General features: G+C 45.3%; 1 protein-coding gene across 2 annotated transcripts in view; it reads right to left on the bottom strand.

The window, feature by feature from the left end:
• Positions 1-158: 158 nt before the first annotated feature.
• Positions 159-25,003, bottom strand: part of SMKR1 (small lysine rich protein 1) — a 30,320-nt gene continuing 5,475 nt past the window's right edge. For both annotated transcript variants that reach the window (XM_056569330.1, XM_056569329.1), the window contains exons 2-3: positions 16,430-16,486; positions 159-735 (exon numbers count right to left, since the gene is read on the bottom strand). In XM_056569330.1, the coding sequence (XP_056425305.1) occupies positions 502-735; positions 16,430-16,432 (237 nt within the window). In that variant the 5' untranslated portion in view covers positions 16,433-16,486 and the 3' untranslated portion in view covers positions 159-501. The remainder of the gene's footprint in view (positions 736-16,429; positions 16,487-25,003) is intronic.

Below are 25,003 nucleotides of genomic sequence, written 5' to 3'. Positions count from 1 at the left end.
TATAACTTTAATGCTGTAGGCAGGAATAGTTTCTTTAGGCTGGCTGCGCCCCCCCGGGGGGTTGCCCAATTCTCTTTATGGACTAGAAGTCTGTACTATGTATTATAGCTTTACCTCCCTATTCACCCAAATAATACATTATCTGATTTGTTTTATAGTATGGTAGATAGCCTTTAATAGCTTTCTATATATCATTAGAGTGATTTTAATTCACACTTTTACAGCTATAAACATTTTTTGGCAATTCCTCACATTTTTTATGTTTCCAATTAGATCTGGTTAAAACAAAAAATATACAAACAAAAATCCAGCTAAAGGCAAAGAAATATGCAAGGATATCAAACTTTTTAGGTAGGTAATATGTGTGAAATGTGTCTGTACTACATAACAATGTAAACTGGGCATAAGACATTAATATTAACAGCTAAATTAAAAAAAAAAACACAGAGTTTTAGTATTTGGCACCAAAAGCTTATAGTATGTTATTGTCATTGGTGGTAACTATTTCTTTTTCTTTCCCTTCTTCCCTTTCTTTTTTGGAGCTCCTGACCAGCTAAATCCTCGAAATTCCAAGCAGTCCACAGCATTATGGGAGATGTAGTAAGCGTTGAGCATGGCAGCTGGACTGAGGATGTCCACCTCAGGTTTAGGTTCTTTACTTTTCTTTGATTTCTTTGACTTCTTTCCTTTGCTGTGAGACTTTGCTGAGCCCTTGGATTTGGCACTTTTCGTTGGCTGAAAACACATATAACACAGTATAAAACAAAATTGGCTAACATTACCTACCGTATTTTTTGCCGTATAAGACGCACTTTTTCTTCCCCAAAACTGGGGTGGAAGAGTTGTTGCGTCTTTTACGGCGAATACACACCTATCGCAGCGGTCCATGCGGCCATCAACGGCCGGGACCCGCGGCTAATACAGGAAATCACCAATCGCAGTGATGCCCTGTATTAACCCTTCAGACGCGGTGATCAAAGCTGACTGCCGCGTCTGAAGCGAAAGTGACACTAACCCGGCTGCACCGGGAGGGACCTTACCTGCCTCCTCGTGTCTGCTCCGTGCTGGGATCCCCTGCATGGCCGGCGCTCTCCTTCGTCATCATCACGTCGTCGCGCACGCTGCCCCGTCATCCAATGGGAGCTGCGTGCGTAGCAACGTGATGGCGGTGACGGGGAGCGAGGATACCGGGCAGCAGAGACGTTCCGGAGCGATGGGGACACCCCGGGGACGCGGCGACAGCGATGGGGGGCGACATCCAGGGCAGCGGTGACAGGTCTTGAGAGGCGGGGACACGTGAGTATTACCTCCTATCCAGTGGTCTTCAACCTGCAGACCTCCAGATGTTGCAAAACTACAACTCCTGGCATGCCCGGACAGCCAACGGCTGTCCGGGCATGCTGGGAGTTGTAGTTTTGCAACATCTGCAGGTCCGCTGGTTGAAGATCACTGTGACCTATACTTAACATTGTATTCTAGATTTTCCTCATTTAAAATTGGGTGCATCTTATATGCCGGAGCGTCCTATAGGGCAAAAAATACGGTACATTCATAGAAGAAAGGACCAGCTCACCCATATACCATGTTCTACCACTGAGCACGGAATGAGCCTAGATTGGCAAGCCATGTAGCATCATGGAAAGAGAAATGAAATCAAACTTTGCAAGGAGAAATTTGTGGGCCTTTATTTCAGGTTTGCATGAAATCACCAGCAGAAATAAAGGCTTCACAATCCAACATTTTTTGGTACCTTTTGACCTGTGGGCTGGTCTTATGTAGAGAAGGAAATAAAACTCAGGCGAACCTGTGGAGTCCAGAACACAGATGACAAGGCCAAGTACACCCGCAAATACAATACAAAGATCATGCATTCAACTTAAAAAACTGACATGTAAACATGATTCTGTATACTTGTAAAGCAGAAAAAATACAAAAAAAATACATCCAAAACTGGCACCATTTAGGAAAGAAGTGTGTGTGTGTGTGTGTATATATATATATATATTGCAGACCATAAATATTTTTTCTGTATTTGATAAGCTAACCCTAATATTTTAATTCACCATTTGGTCATTTAGTAAGAGAGGTTATAGAATAAATACATAAACAAATGTCATACCATAATACTGTTTTAGTGACTGGATAAAATGTAACAATATGTTGTATATACAATTATTTTTCACCAGTATGATGTAAAAATATAACCACTCATAACCGAAAAGAGATCAAGGGGTGTGCAGCACGGCACTATGCCGTACTATAAACACAACCACAGGCGCGTAATGTGACCTACTACTGCACCTACAACCAGGCTGAGGAAGAGAGTAAGGCTATACAAGGGTAGGGCACAAAGCGTGATCCAGATCCACACTGTAAGTGCAAACAGAAAGGCATCATGTGACCTCCCACTAAATCCTAAATAGACCAAATCCTTACAGAGGATCGTCACAGGTAAATGGCAAGACAGCATGACATGAACATATAGAAACATCACAAAGATGCAATCAGATGAAAATGAGCTAGAAGCTTAAAGGGTACCTCTCATCAAATAAACTTTTGATATATTTTAGATTAATGAATGTTGAATAACTTTCCAATAGCATGTTAATGAAAAATATGCTTCTTTCTATTGTATTTTTCCCGATCAGTCCTGTCAGCAAGCATTTCTGACTCATGCTGGAGTCCTAAACACTCAGAGCTGCCAGCCTGCTTTGTTCACAGCCAAACAGGCTGTGAACAAAGCAGGCTGGCAGCTCTGAGTGTTCTCCTTTGTGAACAAAGCAGACTGGCAGCTCGTAGTGTTTAGGACTCCAGCATGAGTCTGAAATGCTTGCTTCCAAGACTGGTAGGTGTTACGCCGAGCGCTCCGGGTCCCCGCTCCTCCCCGGAGCGCTCGCTTCACTCTCTCCGCTGCAGCGCTCCGGTCACGTCCTCTGACCCGGGGCGCTGCGATCCCGCTGCCAGCCGGGATGCGATTCGCGATGCGGGTAGCGCCCGCTCGCGATGCGCACCCCGGCTCCCCTACCTGACTCGCTCCCCGTCTGTTCTGTCCCGGCGCGCGCGGCCCCGCTCCCTAGGGCGCGCGCGCGCCGGGTCTCTGCGATTTAAAGGGCCACTGCGCCGCTGATTGGCGCAGTGGTTCCAATTAGGGTAATCACCTGTGCACTTCCCTATATTACCTCACTTCCCTTGCACTCCCTTGCCGGATCTTGTTGCCTTAGTGCCAGTGAAAGCGTTCCTTGTGTGTTCCTTGCCTGTGTTTCCAGACCTTCTGCCGTTGCCCCTGACTACGATCCTTGCTGCCTGCCCCGACCTTCTGCTACGTCCGACCTTGCTTCTGCCTACTCCCTTGTACCGCGCCTATCTTCAGCAGCCAGAGAGGTGAGCCGTTGCTAGTGGATACGACCTGGTCACTACCGCCGCAGCAAGACCATCCCGCTTTGCGGCGGGCTCTGGTGAAAACCAGTAGTGGCTTAGAACCGGTCCACTAGCACGGTCCACGCCAATCCCTCTCTGGCACAGAGGATCCACTACCTGCCAGCCGGCATCGTGACAGTAGGGAGACCCCTAGTGGTCATTTCTTCAAAGTGGAAAATTAAATAGAAAGAAGCATATTTTTTAATAACATGCAATTGTAAAGTTATTCTGCATACATTAATCTATAATATATCAAAAGTTTTTTTGATGAGAGGTACCCTTTAAAAATCCCTATAAGCAAAATAGGAAGAGAAGGATACTATCAAGTCACAAAAAATAGTTTATGTTCTAATACTGTAAAATCTCCTCACGTTGGAGATTAAGTCTGTGATTGACAGCCCACATCACTACTCTTGCTCCCTAAGCAGACAGAGCAAAGTGGTGATACAGGTGATATAGCTCCCCTCCAGGGAAACTACTTATGGGGGCGGCGGGGATACTTTTAAACTTCTTATCCTTACCATTCTTGTGGGCAGGGAGGTCTCCGAGGATAGTGAGGATGAAGATTTTACCATATATAACACATTTCCACGCGTTATAAATGGTAAAATCTCATGATTGGTTCCCTTTAATGCCATCACCTTATAAGATGAGAATACCCTTTTAAGGAAATGATCAAGAAAGGATATAAAAGATGATTACTTGGGTTCTAAAGCCCATCTCTTGGGTGCTACAGTCACAGATTACTGAAGACATGTTCATACTTGGGGTGAAGTGGGAAATGCTTGCTATCTATTTCAACTGGAAATTTGGGTCTGATTCCCATATTATTATTTTTTAAGTGGTGTGAGACAGTGACAGGAGTGGTCATTGGGGATCACTAAACTTCCCCAAGGTACCTATCATATGTGGATGCCAGGTTTTAGGAAGTACATATCTCATCCAGGGAAAGCTGGGTGAGATTATGGGAAAATCCAGAATTAGTCAAATGGGCACTGTCACTTACAAAAACTTTTGATATGCTGTAGAGACATGTAAAAAATTTTGATCGGGAAGGGTCTGAGTATTCAGACCCCCAACCGGTTGCTAAAATTAGTTGGGAGAAAAGCGCACTATGCGAGAAAAACTCACAATAGAAGTTCATGGGATTGTCCCGAACAGCGATTTCTTGTGTCCCCGCCCATTATAGTGATCGGGTCTGAACACTAGGACTCTGAGGTTTCCAGACTCCAGGTTTCCAGACTAGGCCAGATCAGCACAGGTGCTGAAGCCAGCTAGCTACTGGGCTTTTAAAGGGGTATTCCAGGATTTTTTTTTTATTTGACTATGCTACAGGGGCTGTAAAATTAGTGTATTTCATAATAAAATGTCTGCACATGTGTGTGACGGTTTTCTCACAATTCTTCTGTGATTTTCACCCCAATAGTTATTTTTAACAGCATACAAAATTACCCTGGTCTCGGCTTTTCCCAGGTTGCAGTGTCCTGCTTCAATAGGTGGAGCTTCTGCTGAGTGGGAAAGAGAACATTTTGCAACTGTGGGCACCCTGGTTATAAAACACTGGTCTTTTGAATGGAATGCAACTCATTTGTGTTTCAATGGATGGGGTGGCTGTTATGTGGGAGGGAGGAAAGTGACCTCACACTTACAAACAAGGAACTATGGGATGTGTAGTTTGAGAGAACGAATTCAAACAGGAAGTACACAGCTCACAAAAAAACAGCCACAGCATTATGGTAATCTCACAACATAGCCATTTAGCCCCAAGGCAAGTGCAGATCCTTTCTAAGCATGTCCATTACTGCCTGCCAGGTACGTACTAAAATCCCCTTATGGTGGATAACCCCTTTAAATTAGGTGTAACTGTGATGAATCTGCGCCACTGATGAGAGTTTGAATACGAAGGTTTGCAGCCTCAAAAAAGGGAAAATTGTAACCTGTGTAACACATTTGACTGTTGTGTTAGGTTACTGGTAGTAAAACAACTGTCCAGATCGGGAAGTTTTCTGTATAGTTAGTGCTGGACAAGCAAGATTTATTTTGCGTTTTTTATTCCAGAATGTGAAGGCTGTATTTTTAGTTTGCAAGAAAATAAAAACAGGAGGAGCCCTGTTAGAACTTCACTTCTTTGTCTCTGTCTCTGGCTGCTTATTGCTGTGATTTGCCTGACTCTACAGAGCTAATCTCCTACAGTGGCTAGTAGAGATACAATATCTTAAAATAAAATATACATACAGTGGTCCCTCAAGTTACAATATTAATTGGTTCCAGGACGACCATTGTAACCATTGAAACCATTGTATGTTAGACCATAACTCTAGACCGTTAGACCATTAGACCATAACTCTATGGAAACCTGGTAATTGGTTCTGAAGCCCCAAAATGACATCTAAAAATAAGAAAAAGTGAGGATTAACCCCTTAAGGACCGGGGTTTTTTCAGTTTTTGTATTTTCGTTTTTTGCTCATTGCCTTTAAAAAATCATAATTATTTCAATTTTGCACCTAAAAATCCATATGATTGCATATTTTTTGCACCACCAATTCTACTTTGTAATGACGTCAGTCATTTTGCCCAAAAATCTATGGTGAAACGGAAAAAAAAAATCATTGTGCGACAAAATTGAAAAAAAAACGCAGTTTTGTAACTTTTGGGGGCTTCCATTTCTACGTAGTACATTTTTCGGTAAAAATTACACCTGATATTTATTCTGTAGGTCCATACGATTAAAATGATACCCTAATTATATAGGTTTGATTTTGTCATACTTCTGGAAAAAATCATAACTACATGAAGGAATATTAATGCGTTTAAAATTATCATCTTCTAACCCCTATAACTTTTTTATTATTCCGTGTATGGGGCGGTATGAGGGCTCATTTTTTGCGCCGTGATCTGAAGTTTTTAATGGTACCATTTTTGCATTGATAGGACTTATTGATCGCTTTTTATTCATTTTTAAATGATATAAAAAGTGACCAAAAATGTACTATTCTGGACTTTGGAATTTTTTTGCGCGTACGCCATTGACCGAGCGGTTTAATTAACAATATATTTTTATAATTCCGACATTTCCGCACGCGGTGATACCATATATGTTTATTTTTATTTACACTGTGTTTTTTTTTTTTATGGGAAAAGGGGAGTGATTCAAACTTTTAATAGGGGAGGGGTTAAATGATCTTTATTCACTTTTTTTTTTGCAGTGTTATAGCTCCCATAGGGACCTATAACACTGCACACACTGATCTTTATCATTGATCACTGGTTTCTCATAGGAAACCAGTGATCGATGATTCTGCCGCTTGACTGCTCATGCCTGGATCTCGGCGATCGGACAGCGAGGAGGCAGCTAGGGGCCCTCCCGATGTCCTGTAAGCTGTTCGGGATGCCGCGATTTCGCCGTGGCTATCCCGAACAGCCCACTGAGTTAACCGGCACTTTTTACTTTCACTTTTAGCCGCGTGGCTCAGCTCTGAGCGCGCGGCTAAACGATCGGCGCTGCGCGCTATTAGCGGCGGGTCCCGGCTTCACTATGACGCCGGGCCCACCGTGATATGATGCGGGGTTACCGTATAACCCTGCGTTATATCACGGGAGCAGGACCAAGGACGTACCTGTACGTCCTTGGTCCTTAAGGGGTTAAAGAAAAATAAGTTGATAAGTAATACAGATAAAGCAAGTCCTTACATATAAAAGTAATAAAGATCTGCTAGAAGCTGTAAATCAGCCAGGAGCTTCTTCAGGATCCAGTACAGTACACACAATGTCCCAAAAAAGACTAACATGGAGCCGCCCTCACCTGGAGCAGCTAACCCTGGCACAGGTAAAGAGTAGTACAGAACATGTAGTACCTCCCTGTACTGAAGGAGGCGCTACCAGACAGCCAGTCAGTGCATGTACTTTAAGAATACAGGGGTTTTACCAGTAAAATGCCCATTCTGATTGGTAAGATCTTCCGGCCATTGACATGTTTCTCAGATCTGGACTGTCCATAGCATTATATGTTGAGTCTGGTTTGAAGTTACAATGGTCCAGAAAAGACCATTGTATGTTGAGGCCACTGTAAGTTGAGGCCTTTGTAAGTTGAGGGATCACTGTATTTTGAACAAATATGAACAACAGTAACATAAAACAAACATAAATAACAGCAATTGACCTTAGGTTACAGAGTACCTGAAAAATGGTGGTAAAGTTTTTTGTTTAAAGGGGTTATCCAGGAAAAAAACTTAGAAAAAAGTTAAACAGATTTGTAAATTACTTTAATAAAAAAAATCTGAATCCTTTCAGTACTTATGAGCTTCTGAAATTAAGGTTGTTCTTTTCTGTCTAAATGCTCTCTGATGACAAGTGTCCCGGGAACCGCCCAGTATTAGAAGAGGTTTGCTATGGGGATTTGCTTCTAAACTGGGCGGTTCCCGAGACACGTGTCATCAGAGAGCACTTAGACAGAAAAGAACAACCTTAACTTCAGAAGCTCATAAGTACTGAAAGGATTAAGATTTTTTAATTAAAGTAGTTTACAAATCTACCAAAACAAAAGAATGTAGCACGAGTCAGCGTCTTCAGGGCTTCAGGAGCGCTCAGAGGCTACAACCGGTAGTTTCACGCTCTGCTGCGCGCTTCGTCCGGCCTCATCCCATTTACAAATCTGTTTAACTTTCTGGAGCCAGTTGATATATTAAAAAAAGTTTTTTCCTGGATAACCCCTTTAACCACTTAAGGACCTAGGGCGTATGGATACGCCTTGACGTCCTGGTACTTAAGGACCCAGGGCATATCCATACGCCCGTGGGAATTTCGGTCCCCGCCGCGCGCCGGGCGGGGACCGGACCGGGGTGACTGCTGATATCAATCAGCAGGCACCCCGCGCAAATGCCCAGGGGGGTCATCAGACCCCCCCCCCATCGGCGATCGGCACAAATCGCAAGTGAATATAAGGGGGATCGCGGTTGTCTAAGACACCCACGATCCCCCTGTAGGCATAGGAGTGAGGTGGCAGGGGTGCCACCCCTCCTATCCCTGCTATTGGTCTGCTATTGATCGTCAGAGGCGACGACCAATAGCAGACCGGGGGCGGGGGGGTTAACTTTCGTTTTACCCGTCCTGCCCACCCACAATAGGCGGGGCAGAACGGGGAACCGAAGGGGACCGGGCGCCGATGTCCACTTACCGATCCGGAGGCTGCGGCGATGGTGATCGGCGGGCGGCGTGACGTGCGTCAGAAGAGGACGGCTCCTGGGATCCTACGGAAGTCGGTAAGTTTATCTGGAGGGCTACAGTCTGAGACTGTGGTCTCTAAACTGTAGCCCTCCAGATGTTGCAAAACTACAACTCCCAGCATGCCCAGACAGCTGTTTGGGCATGCTGGAATATGTAGTTTTGCAACAGCTGGAGGGCTGCAGTTTGAGACCACTATACAGTGGTCTCTAAACTATATCCCTCTAGATCTTGCAAAACTACAACTCCTAGCATGCCCACATAGCTGTTTGTTGTCTGGGCATGCTGGGAGTTGTAGTTTTGCAACATCTGGAGGTCCACAGTTTGGAGATCCCTGTGCACTGGTCTAAAAACTGTAGCCCTCCAGATGTTGCAAAACTGCAAATCCCAGCATGCCCAGACAGCAAACGGCTGTCTCGGCATGCTGGGAGTTGTTGTTGGGTACCTCCAGCTGTTGCATAACTACATCTCCCAGCATGCCCTTCGGTGATTAGTACATGCTGGGAGTTGTAGTTTTGCAACAGCTGGAGGCACACTGGTTGGAAAATACTGAGTTAGGTAACAGAACCTAACTGAAGATTTTCCAACCAGTGTGCCTCCAGCTGTTGCAAAAGTACAACTCCCAGCCTGCAGGGTCTGTTAGTACATGCTGGGAGTTGTAGTTTTGAAACAGCTGGAGGTTTGCCCCCCCCCCCCATGTGAACGTACAGGGTACATTCACACGGACAGGTTTACAGTAAATTTCCTGCTTCAAGTTTGGGCTGCGGCAAATTTTTCGCCGCAGCGCAAACTCCTAGCGGGAAACTCACCGTAACCCGACTACACTACACTAACACATAATAAAAGGTAAAACACTACATATACACCCCCTTACACCCCCAATACAAATTAAAAACATCTTGTAAGGCAGTGTTTCCAAAACGGAGCCTCCAGCTGTTGCAAAACAACAACTCCCAGCATTTCTGGACAGCCACTGACTGTCCAGGCATGCTGGGAGTTTAGCAACAGCTGGAGGCACCCTGTTTTGGAATCACTGGTGTAGAATATCCCTATGTCCACCCCTATGCAATTCCAAATTTAGTGCTCAAATGCGCATGGCGCTCTCTCACTTCGGAGCCCTGTCGTATTTCAAGGAAACAGTTTAGGGCCACATATGGGGTATTTCCGTACTCGGGAGAGACTGCACTACAAATTTTGGGGGTCTTTTTTTCCTTTTACCGCTTGTGAAAAGGAAAAGTTGGTGGCTACACTGTAACTGTAACATTTTTTATTTTTTTACACTAACATTCTGGTGTTGCCCCATACTTATTATTTTCACAAGCGGTAAAAGGAAAAAAAGACAGCCAAAATTTGTAACGCAATACCCCATATGTAAGCGTAAAATGCTCTGCGGATGCACAACAAGGCTCAGGAATGAGAGTGCACCATGTACATTTGAGGCCTAAATTGGTGATTTTCACAGGGGTGGCTGATTTTACAGCGGTTCTGACAAACGCAAAAAAAATAAATACCCACATGTGACCCCATTTTGGAAACTACACCCCTCACGGAACGTGACAAGGGGTATAGTGAGCCTTAACACCCCACAGGTGTTTGACAAATTTTCATTAAAGTTGGATGGGAAAATGAAAAAAAATATTTTTCACTAAAATGCTGGTGTTACCCTAAATTTTTCATTTTCACAAGGGAAAATAGGAAAAAAGCCCCCCCAAATCTGGCACCACGGGGGGCTTTGTAAACGCACCTGACTACCATTCCAAACGAATTCTCTTTCCAAAAGCTCAATGGCGCTCCTCCTCTTCTGAGCATTGTAGTTCGCCAGCAGAGCATTTTACGTCCTAACATGGGGTATTTCCATACTCAGAAGAAATGGGGTTACAAATTTTGGGGGTCATTTTCTCCTATTATCCCTTGTAAAAATGTAAAATTTAGGGGGAAACTGCATTTTAGTAAAAAAATTTTTTTTTTCATTTACACATCCAACTTTAACGAAAAGTCGTCAAACACCTGTGGGGTGTTAAGGCTCAGCGGACCCCTTGTTACGTTCCTTGAGGGGTGTAGTTTCCAAAATAGTATGCCATGTGGGTATTTTTTGTTGTTCTGGCACCACAGGGGCTGCCTAAATGCGACATGCTCCCAAAAAACCATTTCAGCAAAAGTTGCTTTCAAAAAGCCAAATGTGACTCCTTCTCTTATGAGCATTGTAGTTCGCCCGCAAAGCATTTTACGTCCTAACATGGGGTATTTCCATACTCAGAAGAGATGGGGTTACAAATTTGGGGGGGGGCATTTTCTCCCATTACCCTTTGTAAAAATGGTAAATTTGGGGGGAAAACTGCACTTTAGTGTGAAATTTTTTTTTCCATTTACACATCCGATTTTAACGAAAAGTTGTCAAACACCTGTGGGGTGTTAAGGCTCACTGGACCCCTTGTTATGTGCCTTGAGGGGTGTAGTTTCCAAAATGGTATGCCATGTGTGGTTTTCTGCTGTTCTGGCACCATAGGGGCTTTCTAAATGTGACATGCCCCCCAAAAAACCTTTTCAGAAAAATTCACTCTCCAAAATCCCATTGTCGCTCCTTCCCTTCTGAGCCCCCTACTGCGCCCACCGAACACTTGACATACACATATGAGGTATTTCCTTACTCGAGAGAAATTGCGTTACAAATTTTGGGGGCTTTTTCTCCTATTACCTCTTGTAAAAATTCAAAAACTGGGTCTACAAGAACATGCGAGTGTAAAAAATGAAGATTTTGAATTTTCTCCTTCACTTTGCTGCTATTCCTGTGAAACACCTAAAGGGTTAACACACTTACTGAATGTCATTTTGAATACTTTGAGGGGTGCAGTTTTTATAATTGGGTCATTTGTGGGGTATTTCTAATATGAAGGCCCTTCAAATCCACTTCAAAACTGAACTGGTCCCTGAAAAATTCCGATTTTGAAAATGTTGTGAAAAATTTGAAAATTGCTGCTGAACTTTGAAGCCCTCTGATGTCTTCCAAAAGTAAAAACATGTCAACTTTATGATGCAGTCATAAAGTAGACATATTGCATATGTGAATCAATGTATAATTTATTTGGAATATCCATTTTCCTTATAAGCAGAGAGCTTCAAAGTAAAAAAAAATGCAAAATTTTACCACTAACATAAAGTAGAATATGTCACGAAAAAACAATCTCGGAATCAGAATGAAAGGTAAAAGCATTCCAGAGTTATTAATGCTTAAAGTGACAGTGGTCAGATGTTCAAAAAATGGCCGGGTCCTTAACCTCTTAACCCCTTCAGGACCAAGACCATTTTGGCCTTAAGGACCAGAGCGTTTTTTGCACATCTGACCACTGTCACTTTAAACATTAATAACTCTGGAATGCTTTTAGTTATCATTCTGATTCCGAGATTGTTTTTTCGTGACATATTCTACTTTAACATGGTGGTAAATTTTTGTGGTAACTTGCATCCTTTCCTTGTGAAAAATCCTAAAATTTGATGAAAAATTTGAAAATTTTGCATTTTTCTAACTTTGAAGCTCTCTGCTTGTAAGGAAAATGTATATTACAAATAAAGCAAAATTTTATTCACATATACAATATGTCTACTTTATGTCTGCATCATAAAAGTGACGAGTTTTTACTTTTGGAAGACACCAGAGGGCTTCAAAGTTCAGCAGCAATTTTCCAATTTTTCACAAAATTTTCAAACTCACAATTTTTCAGGGACCAGTTCAGGTTTGAAGTGGATTTGAAGGGTCTTCATATTAGAAATACCCCACAAAAGATCCCATTATAAAAACTACACCCCCCAAAGTATTCAAAATGACATTCAGTCATCACTTTAACCCTTTAGGTGTTTCACAGGAATAGAAGCAAAGTGAAGGAGAAAATTCACAATCTTCATTTTTTACACTCGCATGTTCTTGTAGACCCAATTTTTGAATTTTTACAAGGGGTAAAAGGAGAAAACGTATACTTATGTTTGTAGCCCGATTTCTCTCGAGTAAGCACATACCTCATATGTCTATGTAAAGTGTTCGGCGGGCGCAGTAGAGGGCTCAGAAGGGAAAGAGCGATAAGGGAATTTTGGAGAGTACGTTTTTCTGAAATGTTTTTGGGGGGCATGTTGCATTTAGGAAGCCCCTATGGTGCCAGAACAGCAAAAAACCCTCACATGGCATACCATTTTGGAAACTAGACCCCTTGAGGAACATAACAAGGAATAAAGTGAGCCTTAATACCCCACAGGTGTTTCACGACTTTTGCATATGTAAAAAAAATATTTTTTTTCACTAAAATGTGTGTTTCCCCCCAAATTTCACATTTTTCCAAGGGTTAATAGCAGGAAATACCCCCCAATATTTGTAACCCCTTCTCTTCTGAGTATGGAGGTATCCCATAAGTTGACCTGAAGTGCACTATGGGCGAACTACAATGCTCAGAAGAGAAGGAGTCATATTTGGCTTTTTGAGAGCAAATTTTGCTCGGGGGGCATGTCGCATTTAGGAAGCCCCTATGGTGCCAGAACAGCAAAAAAAAAAAAACACATGGCATACCATTTTGGAAACTAGACCCCTTGAGGAATGTAATAAGGAATAAAGTGAGCCTTATTACCCCACAGGTGTTTCACGACTTTTGCATATGTAAAAAAAAAAAAAAAATTTCCACTAAAATGTGTGTTTCCCCCCAAATTTCACATTTTTGCAAGGGTTAATAGCAGGAAATACCCCCCAATATTTGTAACCCCTTCTCTTCTGAGTATGGAGGTACCCCATAAGTTGACCTGAAGTGCACTATGGGCGAACTACAATGCTCAGAAGAGAAGGAGTCATATTTGGCTTTTTTAGAGAAAAATTTTGCTCGGGGGGCATATCGCATTTAGGAAGCCCCTCTGGTGCCAGAACAGCAAAAAAAAAAACACATGGCATACCATTTTGGAAACGAGACCCCTTGAGGAACGTAACAAGGGGTACACTGAGCATTTGCCCCCCACAGATCTTTGAAAGATCTTTGGAACAGTGGGCTGTACAAGTTTTCATTTTCACGGACCACTGTTCCAAAGATCTGTCAGACACCTGTGGGGGGTAAATTCTCACTGCACCCCTCATTACATTCCGTGAGGGGTGTCGTTTCCGAAATGGGGTCACATGTGGGGTTTTGTTTTTTTTGCGTTTGTCAAAACCGCTGTAACAATCAGCCACCCCTGTGCAAATCACCTCAAATGTACATGGTGCGCTCTCCCTTCTGGGCCTTGTTGTGCGCCCCCAGAGCACTTTGCGCTCACATATGGGGTATCTCTGTAGTCGGGAGAAATTGCGTTACAAATTTTGGGGGGCTTTTTTCCCTTTCACCTCTTGTGAAAATGTAAAGTATAGGGCAACATCAGCATGTTAGTGTAAAAAATTAAATTTTTTTACACTAACATTCTGGTGTAGACCCCAACATTTCCTTTTCATGAAGGGTTAAAGAAGAAAAAGCCCCCTAAACCTTGTAACACAATTTCTCCCGAGTACGGCAATACCCCATATGTCGCCCTAAACTGTTGCCTTGAAATACGACAGGGCTCCAAAGTGAGAGCGCCGTGCGCATTTGAGGCCTAAATTAGGGATTTGCATAGGGGTGGACATAGGGGTATTCTACGCCAGTGATTCCCAAACAGGGTGCCTCCAGCTGTTGCAAAACTCCCAGCATGCCTGGACAGTCAACGGCTATCTGGCAATACTGGGAGTTGTTGTTTTTCAACAACTGGAGGCTCTGCTTTGGAAACAGTGGCGTACCGGACGTTCTATTGGTTACATCGAGTTTGAGCTGCCGCGCAAAATTTGCTGCATCGCAAACTTGCAGCCTGATACTCACTGTAAGCCCCGTGCCCATGTGAATGTACCCTGTACATTCACAGGGGGGGGACCTCCAGCTGTTGCAAAACTACAACTCCCAGCATGCACAGTCTATCAGTGCATGCTGGTAGTTATAGTTTTGCAACAGCTGGAGGCACACGGGTTGGGAAACACTGAGTTAGGAAACAGACAATGTTTCCCAACCAGTGTGCCTCCAGTTGTTGCAAAACCACAACTCTCAGCATTCTCAAGCATGCTGGGAGTAGTAGTTCGGCAGCATCTTTAGAGCCAGATGTTGCCGAACTACAACTCCCAGCATGCTTGGAGTTGTAGTTTTGCAACATCTGGAGGACTACAGTTTGCAGACCACTAATACAGTGGTTCCCAATCTGTGCCCTTCCAGATGTTGCAAAACTACAACTCCCAGTATGCCAAAACTGTCCAGGCATGCTGGGAGTTGTAGTTCTGCAACATCTGAAGGGCCAGATGTTACAGAACTACAACTCCCAGCATGCCTGGACAGTAAAGGCATGCTGAGGATGTGTAGTTTTGCAACATCTGGAAGGGCACAGTGGTCTCCAAACTGTGGACCTCCAGATGTTGCAAAACTGCAACTCCCAGCATGCTCAGACGCCAAGGGCTGTCTGGGCATGCTGGGAGTTGTAGTTTACAGGGTCCCATTACAGCAATGCATGTCGCTTTACGGCGACGTGCATTGCTGTAAAGGGCCCGACCGCGGCTGAAGATCAACTCACCTGTCGCCGCCGCCGTCGTCTTCATCGCAGGGATCCGGGTCTTCAGGGACTAGGTAAGTACCAGGGCCGGTCCCCAGCACTCCCCCGTCCCCCGCTGCGTCCTCCGGTCTTCCTCCCGTCCTCTCCGGACTTTCAGGGACCGGGCAGGACGGGAGGAAGTAACCGCCCCCTCCTCATGCGATTGGTCGTTTAACTAACCGACGGATCGCAGGGAATAGGAGGAGGTGGCAGGCTTGCCACCTCGCTCCTATACGTTAGCATGGTTCTGGCTGTCTGTGACAGCCGGGATCATGCGATATTACCGGGCGGTCGGGTCCCAGAGACCCGATCAGCCCGGTATCGCCGCAGATCGCAAGGGCGATTTCCCTTGCGATTTGCGGCGATCGCCGACATGGGGGGCCTACATGGCCCCCCTCGGCGTTTGCCCTGGATGCCTGCTAAAGGATTTCAGCAGGCATCCAGTTCCGATCTCTGCCCGGCGCGCGGCAGAGACCGCAAAACGGCAGGGTGTATGGATACGCCCTGGGTCCTTAAGGCCCAGGGTGTGAGGGCGTATCCATACGCCCTGGGTCCTTAAGAGGTTAAAGGGTAGCTCCCACCATCCTATTTTTTTTTTTTTTGCTAGCCCGTTCCCCCCCCCGCTACGGCACTAGCCCGTTCACTCCTCCCCTCCCCCAACACCCCCCCCCCCAGCCCCGCATACCCCGTTCCCTCATTACACTTGCAGTTACTGCAGAAGCCGGCAGCGGGTGTGCAGGGACAGCGGCGGCAACGAGGCGGCGGCGGCGATGTGCGGGAGGAGTGGCCTCCTAGCCAGAGCCGGGGAGCCAATGCGCTCGCTCCCGCCTGTCTGATTTACAGGCACGGAGCGAGTGCAGCCTAACTGAAAAAGGACTGATTGCCACTCCAAAATCAGTCCTTTTTCAGTGGCCGGTTTTTAAATGTAAATTAAAACTTTTTAATGGAAAAAAAAATAATAAAAGTATATTAGGAATATGTTGTAGTACATAAGTACTACAACATATCAAAACATAAGTACTACAACATATCAAAAAATAAAGTTGGTGACAGTGCCCATTTAAGGTATATTTGGGCTGGGTCCTTAAGGGGTTAATAGAAACTCAACTCTGTGCATTATGCTGTGTAGATGTTATACATGACTATATACATACAGGTAGGTTAATAAATATGCAGATATCATTACCATTTCTTTTCACCTACAATAACTTGAACAATGGCTTTATTTCCATAACATCACTTCCTATGAAAAAGAAGAAAAAAACATGATAAGTATAAAAATTAAACAAGACATTAGCTATTCTGCATTAAACTGGGCATGTGTATGGATATATTATGAGATCTGCAGCACAGAGTAGAAATAAAGCATGAAGATAGAAACAAAGAGGAAGATTTATCAAACCTGCGGAGAGGAAACGTTGACCAGTTGCCCATAGGAATCAATCAGATTGCATCTTGTACCGTATTTATCGGCGTATAACACGCACTTTTTAGGCTAACATTTTTTGCCTAAAGTCTATGTGCGAGTTATACGCCGATACACCCACAGGAAAGGCAGGGGGAGAGAGGCCGTTGCTGCCCGCTTCTCTCCCCCTGCTTTTCCTGGGGTCTAGAGCGCTGCTGCCGGCCCTTCTCTCCCCCTGGCTATCGGCGCCGCTGCCCGTTCTCTCCCCCTGACTATCGGTGCCGGCGCCCCATTGCCGGCGCCGATAGCCAGGGGGAGAGAAGGGGCAGCGGCACCCATTGCCGGCACCGCTGCCCCGTTGCCTCCCCCCATCCCCGGTTGCATAATTACCTGTTGCCGGGGTCGGGTCCGCGCTGATTCAGGCCTCCGGTGTGCGTCCCATGCGTCGTTGCTATGCGCTGCGCGGCGCATGACGCCAGTGCGCCGCGCCGTGCAGTGCATAGCAAGGACGCAGGGGAAGCACAACTGAGGCCTGAAGCAGCGCGGACCCGACCCCGGCAACAGGTAATTATGCAACCGGGGAATAGTCCTCTAAATGTAAAAGAAATATAAACACATCGAATAAATCTGAATAAGCCCCTTCCCTAATAACATTTTAAATCACCTCTTTTTCTCTCTTTCAAATAAGATAATGTAAATAAACATATGTGGTATCTCTGCATGCGTAAATGTCCTAATCATTAAAATAATGTTAATAAAACCGCAAGGTGATTGGCAAAAATGTAAAAAAAAATATAGGGGGGCATTTACTAAGGGGTTTAGTCATTTTTTTCTGACTATTTTTGGCGCGAAATTGTCGCAATTGCGCCTACCCTATAAATTGTGCGACTTTCCCTAGCAAGAGCTAGAAAGTAAAAAAAAAAATTCCCGCTTAATTTACGCAAGTTTTCAGTTTTTACTTGCAGTGGTCAGGAATTTATTAACTGAGACAGTCGCAGTTGCGCAATAAACTGTCGCAACGGCCATAAAAATTGACAAAATTTACTCCAGCTCCAACATGGAGCAGGAAAAGCTACTGCCGCCCGGGCCCCGACATACTTTCTCCCCGCTACCCTCACTGCGCTACCGGGACACTACAGTGATTTATATCCCCCCCTCTCACCTGCCAGCGCCACACAACTCCCATCTATCTGCTGTTGCAAGACTACAAGTCCCAGCATGGCCTTACAGTGAGGACACGCTGGGAGTTGTAGTCTTGTAGCAGCGGGAGCTGAGCGGCGCGGGCGGGAGACCAGGGGGGGGGGGGGTAGCGGGGAGGCAGTATGAGGAGCCCGGGCGGGAGACAAGGGGGGTAGCGGGGAGACCGTATGAGGAGCCCGGGCGGCTGCACTGTAATGTCAGCCCGGGCTCCTGCCCTGAGAGCCATAGGCTTTGGCTGTCAGGGCATGCTGGGTGTTGTAGTTTTGCAACAGCTGGAGGGCCACAGTTTGCAGACCACTGGTGTGTGGTCTGTAAACTGTAGTCCTCCAGCTGTTGCAAAACTAAACAGCTGAAGGGGACCAGCGAAGAAGTTCACTTACCCTTCCGAGGCTCCAGCGACGATCGCTGACGGAGATCGTCGCGCGGCAGTGTCGTGCAGCGCTGGATCCTACGGAAGCCGGTAAGTTGCGCAAGCTTCCCAACCAGGGTGCCTCCAAATGTTGCAAGACTACAACTCCCAGCATGCCTGGACACCCTTTGGCTGTCCGGGCATGCTGGGAGTTGTAGTTTTGCAACAGCTGGAGGCACCCTTGTTGGGAAACACTGGCCTAAAACAGTGTTTCCCAACCAGGGTGCCTCCAGATGTTGCAAGACTACAACTCCCAGCATGCCTGGACACCCTTTGGCTGTCCGGGCATGCTGGGAGTTGTAGTTTTGCAACATCTGGAGGCACCCTTGTTGGGAAACACTGGCCTAAAACAGTGTTTCCCAACCAGGGTGCCTCCAGATGTTGCAAGACTACAACTCCCAGCATGCCTGGACAGCCATTGGCTGTCCAGGCATGCTGGGAGTTGTAGTTTTGCAACAGCTGGAGGGCCACAGTTTGCAGACCACTGGTTTGTGGTCTGTAAACTGTAGTCCTGCAGCTGTTGAAAAACTGAACAGCTGAAGGGGACCGGCGAAGAAGTTCACTTACCCTTCCGAGGCTCCAGCGACGATCGCTGTCGGAGATCGTCGCGCGGCACTGTCGCGCGGCAGTGTCGTGCAGCGCTGGATCCTACGGAAGCCGGTAAGTTGCGCAGGCTTCCCAACCAGGGTGCCTCCAGTTGTTGCAAGACTACAACTCCCAGCATGCCTGGACAGCCTTTGGCTGTCCAGGCATGCTGGGAGTTGTAGTTTAGCAACAGCTGGAGGCACCCTGGTTGGGAAACACTGGCCTAAAACAGTTGGGAAACACTGGCCTAAAACAGTCACCCTGGTTGGGAAACACTGTTTTAGGCCAGTGTTTCCCAACCAGGGTGCCTCCAGATGTTGCAAGACTAAAACTCCCAGCATGCCTGGACAGCCTTTGACTGTACAGGCATGCTGGGGCTTGTAGTTTTGCAACATCTGGAGGCACCCTGGTTGGGAAACACTGTTTTAGGCCAGTGTTTCCCAGCCAGGTTGCCTCCAGATGTTGCAAAACTACAACTCCCAGCATGCCTAGACAGCCTTTGACTGTCCAGGCATGCTGGGACTTGTAGTTTTGCAACATCTGAAGGCACCCTGGTTGGGAAACACTGTTTTAGGCCAGTGTTTCCCAGCCAGGTTGCCTCCAGATGTTGCAAAACTACAACTCCCAGCATGCCTAGACAGCCTTTGACTGTCCAGGCATGCTGGGGCTTGTAGTTTTGCAACATCTGGAGGCACCCTGGTTGGGAAACACTGGCCTAAAACAGTGTTTCCCAACCAGGGTGCCTCCAGATGTTGCAAAACTACAAGTCCCAGGTTGGGAAACACTGTGCCCGGCCTCCGCCCCACCTTACTGTAAGGGCATGCTGGGAGTTGTAGTCCTGCAGCTGGGGGCAGGGGACAAGCTTGTCACTTGCCCACACATCTCCTGCACCACACAACTACAACTCCCAGCATGTCCTTACTGTAAGGGCATGCTGGCAGTTGTAGTCATGCGGGGCGGGAGATGTGTGAGCAGGTGATAATAAATGTACTAACCCATTTTTTTTGTTTTCTTCTCATTTCAGATCCGTTTATCCTGTGGACTCCTTCGGATTCGGTGGACTACTTCGATGACCAGCGTTTTTCTTTGTTTGATTTTAATAAAATGGTTAACGAGGGCTTGTGGGGGAGTGTTTTTTGTAATAAAAATTTTTTAAAACCTGTTGTGTTTTTTTCTTACTTTACTAGACAGGCTTAGTAGTGGAAGCTGTCTTATAGACAGAGTCCATTACTAACCTGGGCTTAGCGCTAGCCACAAAAACAGCTAGCGCTAACCCCCTATTATTACCCCGGTACCCAACGCCACAGGGGTGCCGGGAAGAGCCGGTACCAACAGGCCTGGAGCGTCAAAAATGGCGCTCCTGGGCCTAGGCGGTAACAGGCTGGCGTTATTTAGGCTGGGGAGGGCCAGTAACAATGGTCCTCGCCCACCCTGGGAACGTCAGGCTGTTACTGTTTGGTTGGTATTTGGCTGAGAATGAAAATAGGGGGGGACCCTATGCGTTTTTTTTTAAATAAATAATTAAATATATTAAAAAAACGCATAGGGTCCCCCTATTTTTATTCTCAACCAAATACAAACCAAACAGTAACAGCCTGACGTTACCAGGGTGGGCGAGGACCATTGTTACTGGCCCTCCCCAACCTAAATAACGCCAGCCTGTTACCGCCTAGGCCCAGGAGCGCCATTTTTGACGCTCCGGGCCTGTTGGTACTGGCTCTTCCCGGCACCCCTGTGGTGTTGGGTACCGGGGTAATAATTGGGGGTTAGCGCTAGCTGTTTTTGTGGCTAACGCTAAGCCCGGCTTAGTAATGGACTCAGTCTATAAGACAGCTTCCACTACTAAGCCTGTCTAGTAAAATAAAAATAAAACACAACAGGTTTTAAAAAAAATTTATTACAAAAAACACTCCCCCACAAGCCCTCGTTAACCATTTTATTAACATCAAGCAAAGAAAAACGCTGGTCATCGAAGTAGTCCACCGAATCCGAAGGAGTCCACAGGATACACAGATCTGTAGAAGAAGTAACCAAAAAAAAAAAAAAGTGTAAGTACATTTAGGGAGAAAAAAACTGTTAAAAAAATGTAATAAACACACACACACACTAAACGCCGTTTACCACTTCTGAGCCATGACTACAATTTACAGTGATCCCTCAACTTACAATGGCCTCAACATACAATAGTTTCAACATACAATGGTCTTTTCTGGACCATCGTAAGTTGAAACCAGACTCAACATACAATGCTACAGACAGTCCAGATCTGTAAAACGTGTCAATGGCTGGAAGAACCAACCAATCAAAATGGGCATTCACTGGTAAAACCCCTGTATTACTGAAGTGTATGCACTGACTGGTGTCTGGTATTACATGTTCTGTACACTTTACCTGTATCAGGGTTAGCTGCTCTTTTGGACACCAGGTGAGGGCGACTCCATTACTTGTTTTGGACATTGCCTGTACTGTACAGGACCCCTGAAGAAGCTCCTGTCCTCTACATAGACCAGTGTTTGCCAAGCAGGGTGGCCCCATCTTTTGCAAAACTACAACTCCCAGCATGCCCGGACAGCCTTTGGCTGTCCAGGCATGCTGGGAGTTATAGTTTTGCAACAGCTGGAGGCTCCCTGCTTGGGAAACACTGACATAGACAGTGATTTACAGCTCCCAGCAGATCTTTATTACTTTTATATGTAAGGATTTGCTTTATCTATATCAGTTATCTACTTATTTTTCTTTGTCACTTTTTCCTATTTTGGATGACATTTTGGTGCCTTTAGAACCAATTACCACGTTTCCATAGAGTTATGGTCTCAACATACAATGGTTTCAACTTACAATGGTTTTCCTGGAACCAATTAATATTGTAACTTGAGGGACCACTGTAGTTATTGAATTATTTAGATGTGGTGAAAAAGCTAAAAAAAAAACTCAAAAACAAAAGATCCAGAAGGAAACCAGCAGCCAAATCTATTCAGACAGCAGGAAAAAGGAACAGATTATTTTTTCTACTACATGAAGTAAATTTCCCACTTTTGCCTATGTGTGCCAAATTTATTAATGCCGTGCAGCAATTTAGTAAATTTGTCGCACATAGTCAAAAATGAAGTAGAAAAAAACAGGGTAAAAACCAGACTACATAGTAAAAGATTAGTAAATTCCCCCCATAATTTTTAAAAGTAGTAAAATAAAACCAAACCTATATAAATTGGGTATTGCTGTAATTGTATGGATCTTGGCACCCTCCTATCAGTTCTCCCATAAGCAGACGCCTCTCAAAGGGATCTGGCTCTGTTGTGTTCCACTTGCTTGGGTGATGTCGGTACAGATGTGAAGTGTCTCGTGTTTTTCCCCATAGTACTATTTTGTGGTAAACAATGGGTTTGTTTTTTGAAAAAGACTGCCCCACATGCTGACTCTTGTTAAAGGAATACTGTAGTGGAATATAAGATATCCTCTATCCAAAGGATAGGGAATAAGTTATAGATCGTGGGGGTCCGACCGCTGGGACCCCCCGCAATCTCCTGTACAGGGCCGCTGCAGTCTGCAGGAAGCCACGGCAGACATGGCCCTATGGGATATATGGAGGGGCCGTGTTGGCCACCATGTCATGTGAGGGACGGAATGCCCCATTCCTACGGACTGCCGCAGACCCGTACAGAAGATGCCAGCGGTCGGACTCCCAAGATCTATAACTTATCCCCTATCCTTCATATAGAGGATAACTTATATTCCACTACAGTGTTCCTTTAACAACACTGGATAGTGACACAATGTGACAATGGGAGCACGGAAGCCACCATGTCATGACTGGCTTCCCTGGTCACATGATATCACTGATAACATGTCACTACTTATGACTGTCAGTATTTGAAATATTTCTTTTCCTATAGAAAGCAGAGGAAATGTGTTATCTGAATATCACCTGCAACATGACTAGTCATCTAAGTCACTTCATAGGGCACTGAGGCCTCCTAATAATATGAGGAAAAGTTGACCAGGTGCCCATAGCAACAAATCAGACTGTTTCTTTACCTGTTAACAACCATGGACGTGTATACTCGTCCATGTGCTGTTAACGGGATATAGTGTGGGCTCCTGACTCAAGCCTGCGTCATACCGGCTGGCCCCCAGCTGATTCCTGTAGCTGGGGGCCAGCGTTAATATCTGACATGCGGTGATCGCCGCGGCCGTCTATTAATCCTTTAGATCGCCGCTGTCTAAAGATGCCTCCATCCTGTCCCTGGTGGTCCGGTGGGGTGGGGGTGGGGGTGGGGGTTAGGGGCTGCGATCCACTGCAGAGGTAGCCGGAGGGCTTACCTCTCCTTCCATGCCGGCTCCTAGGCTGTGAATGATAAAGCCTGGCAGGACCGAGAGCAGAGCACACAGATCAATGTGGTTTTATGAAACCACATTGATCTGTATGAGGAATCAAATGATTCCTCCTAAAAGTGCCCTAAGTGGACTAAAAGTGTAAAAAAAAAAAAAAAAAAAAAGTTTAAAAACACACACATTAACCCCTTCCTTATTAAAAGTTAAAATCACCCCCTTTTTCCAAATTCCATATGAAAAATATATAACCAAAATAAAAATAAACATATGTGGTATCACCGCGTACGGAAATGTCCGAACTATAAAAATATATCATTAATTAAATGTAGTATTAATTAAATGTAGGTCAATGTAGTACGCACAAAAATATTCCAAAATCCAAAATAACATATTTTTGGTAAATTTTTATACAATCGATCAAAAGGTCGGATTAAAACAAAAATAATATGGATAAAAACTTCAGATTACAGAGCAAATTATGAGCCCTCATACAGCCCCGTACGTGAAAAATGTAAAAGTTATAGGGGTCAGAAGATGACATTTTTAAACGTATACATTTACCTGCATGTAGTTATGATTTTTTCCAGAAGTATGACAAAATCAAACCTATATAAGTAGGGTATCATTTTATCCGTATGGACCTACAGAATAATGATAAGGTGTAATTTCTACAGAAAAATTTACTTAGTAGAAACGGAAGCCCCCCCAAAATTTACAAAATGCAGTTTTGTCTTAAATTTTGTCGTACAATGATTTTTTTTCTGTTTCGCTGTCGATTTTTGGGTAAAATGACTGATGTCATTACAAAGTAGAATTGGTGGTGTAAACAAAATCCCTCATATGGATTTTTTGTTGCAAAATTGAAAGAGTTATGATTTCTAAAAGGTAATGAGGAAAAAACGAAAGTGCAAAACAGAAAAACACTTGGTCCTTACTAGGGATCGACCGATTATCGGTTTGGCCGATATTATTGGCCAATATTCACGATTTTGGGCGTTATCGATATCGGCAATTACCTTGCCGATAATCCGATAATGCCTCCCCCACCGCACCGTGGCCGCCCCCCACGGACCCACCGCAACGCCCCGGCCCCATTGCCTTCCCCATCCCCGGTTTTACAATTACCTGTTCTCGGGGGCCACGCTACTTCTGGCTCCTGCTGCGTCCTGCGTTACGCTGTGGGCAATGACGAGTGACGCGACGTCACCGTTAGTGCGCACAGTGACAGCTCAGGAGGACCCCACCGGAGCCAGATGTAGAGTGGACCCCGGGAACAGGTAATTATAAAACCGGGGATGGGGGAGGCAATGGGGCCGGGGCGGTGCGGTGGGGGGTGCGGCGCGGTGGTGGGGGCGGTCACGGTGATAGGACTCAGGAGGACCTCGGACAGGCAGGGGGAGAGAAGCGGGTGGCGGCGGCCTATGGCACCGCAAAAGTCGCTGCAGTTCAGTGATTTAAAGCGCCCGCTTTAAATCAATGATCTGCAGCGGTGTCGCGGGGGGGATAAATAGCCGGTAACTTATACCGGAATATCGGTATATGTTATCGGCTATCAGCCCTAACCTCCACAGATTATCGGTATCGGCCCTAAAAAAAATCGATATCGGTCGATCCCTAGTCCTTACGGGGTTAATGTTTAAAAATGCCTCTGAAAAATAAAAGCAGCCATCTGATTGGTTGCTATGGACAACTGATCCCAGCAGTAAGGCTGCTTTCACACTATGAAAAGTACACTGTTATATAACACCCGTTATAAAATAGCGGGCGATCGTGGGGTTAAACCGCCATTAGAAAATCCCTAACATACGTTAGAAAATCCCATTATAGTC

The sequence above is a fragment of the Hyla sarda genome, chromosome 4 (assembly GCF_029499605.1).
Source record: "Hyla sarda isolate aHylSar1 chromosome 4, aHylSar1.hap1, whole genome shotgun sequence".
In the NCBI taxonomy this organism is placed as follows: domain Eukaryota; kingdom Metazoa; phylum Chordata; class Amphibia; order Anura; family Hylidae; genus Hyla; species Hyla sarda.
Note: the sequence above shows the minus strand (reverse complement) of the source record. Positions and strands in the feature narration are given on the sequence as shown.